This window comes from Solanum tuberosum, unplaced genomic scaffold, assembly GCF_000226075.1.
Source record: "Solanum tuberosum cultivar DM 1-3 516 R44 unplaced genomic scaffold, SolTub_3.0 scf00294, whole genome shotgun sequence".
NCBI classification, from domain to species: Eukaryota; Viridiplantae; Streptophyta; class Magnoliopsida; order Solanales; family Solanaceae; genus Solanum; species Solanum tuberosum.
The window spans coordinates 175,178-179,167 of NW_006239231.1; the positions used below are offsets into that span (position 1 = coordinate 175,178).

Below are 3,990 nucleotides of genomic sequence, written 5' to 3' on the forward strand. Positions count from 1 at the left end.
GGGGTTAGGGGGTGGGTGGGTTGGCGGGGGGAAGGGGGAGTCGGAGTAGTAAAAAAATAATAATTTTTGAGGCGTTGGAGTTGGGGATGGGGGTGGGTAGGTTAAATTTAAAAAGTTCTAAGTATTTTTTTTGGGGGGTGGGGTGGGGGGTGAAGAGTATTTTTTGCTTTTGAAGCTTTTAACATGATCTCTATAATAATATGGGTAAATATGAGTATCCATTGGGTAACTCGTTTTTACCCATTTAAAATATGAGTCGAGTAGAGTATTTTACCCATTATTAGTTAACTCGTTTTTTATTGACTCATATTCGACTCGATCCGCTCATTTGCCACTCCTATGTACATATAATATTTTATATAAGATTACTTGACGTAAATATTTTCTCTCAATATATCGCAAGCGTAATTTTCTTGATATTGTTTTTAGTGAAGTGTTGAATAAAAAAGATTGTTTTAATCTATTATTCACCAATAATAGAACTTCTAACAATGTATGTATATTAGACTATGAGTAATATAAAAAAAAATTAAAATTTTAAACCAAAACTTTATACTTAATAGAACTCAAACCAACCACTCATACATTAACCAAACCAAAACTTAAATTGATTTCTTATCCCTAAAAACATGACACATAATATTTTCTAGTGCTTGTAATTATCATAGTACAAAACCAAAATAGAATCAACAATTACCACTCATTTGAACAATGAAAAAATAACACAAAAGAGAACTTTAATTTCTACAATTATTAATTATTATTATCTTAATAATGCATATCCATTCATTTTCCTTTGCTATATGTTGGTAATTTCTCCATTGTATTGACTTGTCTTTTTGCATTTTGCTTCTTTTTGTTTACCCCACAAAACACCATAAAGTCCCATCACTAGCAATATTGCTCCACAAACACTGTCAATATTTGCAAACCATTAGCTAATAACCCACTTTATAATTAAATTATAAAATTAGTGCTACTTATAGTATAGCTGTATAGGGGATATAATATTTAATTTTTAGACTAGCTATTTCTTTCCCAAAATGTGAATTCTCTAACAATGACTTAAATAGAGGAATTCATCAATTTTTCTATAACTCAATAATGACATTTGTCTAAAGAAATAGGAATTCACGACATGACAAATTTTGTAATTAAACAATAAAAGACGTGGGTAATACCTTCCCAAATGAGGAGTCTCCTTCCAAAAGATAGATGAAAAGAAGGCAGTAAATATTAGAGATACTGGAGTAAATATAGCAGTAAAAACTGGTCCTTTTATGTCAATTACCCATGCTATTAGCCAATATGACACCCCAGTGACCATCACACCCTGTCAATTTTTAATAAAATTGAGTATAAATCATATAAAAAAATATTATTTAAAAAAAAAAATTGGAATTAAATTAAATTAAATGTTCTTACACAATAAGCCACTGCGAGAAGATTGAAATTGAAACCTAATTTCCATGCAGCAATGTCCCTCTTGACTGAAATAGCCCAAATTGCTGATTGAATGCAGCTAAAGAAGCATTGAAGAGTTGTAAGCCTTAATTTTGCTGGATATTCTTTCATAATTGGACCCTGTTACAAAATAAATTGAGCTATATTTTAATTTCATATATAATGAGACTTTAATTTTTAGAATAAGGTGACACAATAAATGGTTCATACTAGCTAGTTTTAAGTTCTATGAATTGATTATAGGCTTATTTTATTATTACATAATCAGTCTTTTAGGATATTTCCATTTCATTTAGATACTCAAATTATGTTTGGTTTCACTAGAACGCTTCAACTGATAATGAAGTATTTCAGTTAGACACTTTTTATTCATTTTTTTTTGTGTGTGTTCTTGTTTGTTTATAAAGTAGTTAAGTTAACTACATAAGTATGTTATTTCCTTTAGTTATATTTATAACCACAATTTTCTATAAGGCATAGAACATAAACATGCACTTTAACTTTGACTCAGCTCATATATATATCTATGTCCTTCAATTTTAGACGTGTACAAGAAAAACAAGTAAGCACATACATCCTATGTGACAATTCTTGTGAGACACCACATAGGATGCATGTGCATGTGTGTCGATCTACTTGTTCAATTTTATACAAGTTTATCTGTTAATTTATACACATCTAAAGTTGAAAGACAGAGATGTTGAGACCAAGTTAAAAAGAACACATTTATGGTCCCAATGTATGTGTTTAATCGTTTCCTTTGTCTCAATTTATGTATCGGTATTTGACCAAACATAAAGTTTAAAAAAGAAAAAAAAAACTTTTGAAATTTATGATCAGAACTTTTCTCTTGAGTGGTAGATAAGTGTAGGAATAAACCTGGAGAATAAGCCACAATGACCACATTGTGTTGGCTAAAAACATGATGAGAGAACCTTTAATCCATTCCCCTTTAGAGGTGCCAATTGAAGTTTGATAATCTACTTTTTTGTGGCTTTCTAGATGTAGAGGAGGTCCATTTACAAAAGCATATATTAAAGCCCCAGCAACACACACAATTGCACCCATAATCTTAGCTATTCCATGCCTTTGCTTGTAACAAATGCTCTCCATCCTTAAATATCATAAAAAAAAATACACAATGAATATTTCATAACAACAACACAAACTCTCTATTGAAGTCGGTCATATAAATTCTCATTGTTCAGGTCGCTCCATAAATTAATTAATTTTCTAAAAATTACGTACGTACCCGAAGCATAAAGCCAAAATGAAGGTAATAACAGGGATTGTGTTAGTGCTTGCAGATGCAAATGTTGCCGATATGTAACTTAATGAAATATAGCATAGATCCAAGCTCAAGGTAATCCTGAAAATTAATTTCACATATTTATAACACAACTTGGTCAACAAAAAATCTAGTCCCAACAACCATATATAGTATAAAGTTTTAATACTATTAGTGCAAGTATTATAACTTCTATATATAGAACACTTAGAGGAGAATATACGTACATCTGATCCTATCCTGTGAGTTCAACTGAATCCATTACTTTCAACATAAACTATATTTATAAAGAATATTTGAAATATATACATATAATAAGATAACGTTCTTTCTGAATCAACTGATGACTCAATTTTACACAACTCTTGTGGATGCTACACATTTTACTAGAGCTGTCAATATGGGTTGTCCTACTCCATTCGGGTCAACTCATACATGCTTTGAAATTCGACGGGCCAGGCCGGGCTAACCCATTTTTTGTGTGGGCCAGAAAATGGTTGGTCCAGCCCACAAGTACGTGGGCTACGGACTTTTTCGGGCTGACCCTCTTCTTAAAATAATTTTTTTAATTAAATTATAATTTAATAATATTATCATAAATATTGACAAGACAATATTACATGGTGTTTAGTGTTACTATTTGTTAATCAAATACACAAATAAAATTATCTTAATAATATTTATTAAGTTTGATTTCAAGTAATAGCATAAATAGCTAAATAGAAATATTAACCTAATTGTTTTTCAATGAACATAATAAAATACAAAAACTATGACAATATTCCATAGGATATGACTTATGTAGTGATTCCCTATAAATTTTAGGGATTTTTTATTTTATGTAGTACATATTTTATAAACATAATTTGTATTTAAATTGTAATATTTCAAACTTAAATAGATATTGAGTTTAGACTCTTGTTATTTTTAAAGGAAAATTACGCGGTTAAGCAAACTTATACTACTTAATTACTCATCATAGCTATAGTTTGCTATAATTACCACTCACGACTAACATTATACATTAATTACGCGGGCTGATTTCGAGTTTGTATAATTAGCCACATTTGTATATGTATAATTCGCCAGAATATACAAATACATATGTATAATATACAATTATCTAACCTATGTACATATACAATTCACCTCTCTCCCACTCTCTTCCCTCTCTCTCCTCCCTCTCCCAATCTCGCTCGTGTCTCTCCTCCCTCTCCCAATCTCACTTGCCATATATA

At 30.3% G+C, this 3,990-nt stretch overlaps 1 protein-coding gene across 1 annotated transcript in view; it reads right to left on the minus strand.

Annotated features, from left to right (window-relative positions):
* Nucleotides 1-573: 573 nt before the first annotated feature.
* LOC102595937 (WAT1-related protein At1g43650) overlaps nucleotides 574-3,990 on the minus strand; it is a 4,506-nt gene continuing 1,089 nt past the window's right edge. Inside the window, exons 3-7 of the mRNA XM_006359775.2 lie at nucleotides 2,717-2,833; nucleotides 2,344-2,578; nucleotides 1,426-1,584; nucleotides 1,182-1,333; nucleotides 574-914 (exon numbers count right to left, since the gene is read on the minus strand). Of these exons, the coding sequence (XP_006359837.1) occupies nucleotides 800-914; nucleotides 1,182-1,333; nucleotides 1,426-1,584; nucleotides 2,344-2,578; nucleotides 2,717-2,833 (778 nt within the window). The 3' untranslated portion in view covers nucleotides 574-799. The remainder of the gene's footprint in view (nucleotides 915-1,181; nucleotides 1,334-1,425; nucleotides 1,585-2,343; nucleotides 2,579-2,716; nucleotides 2,834-3,990) is intronic.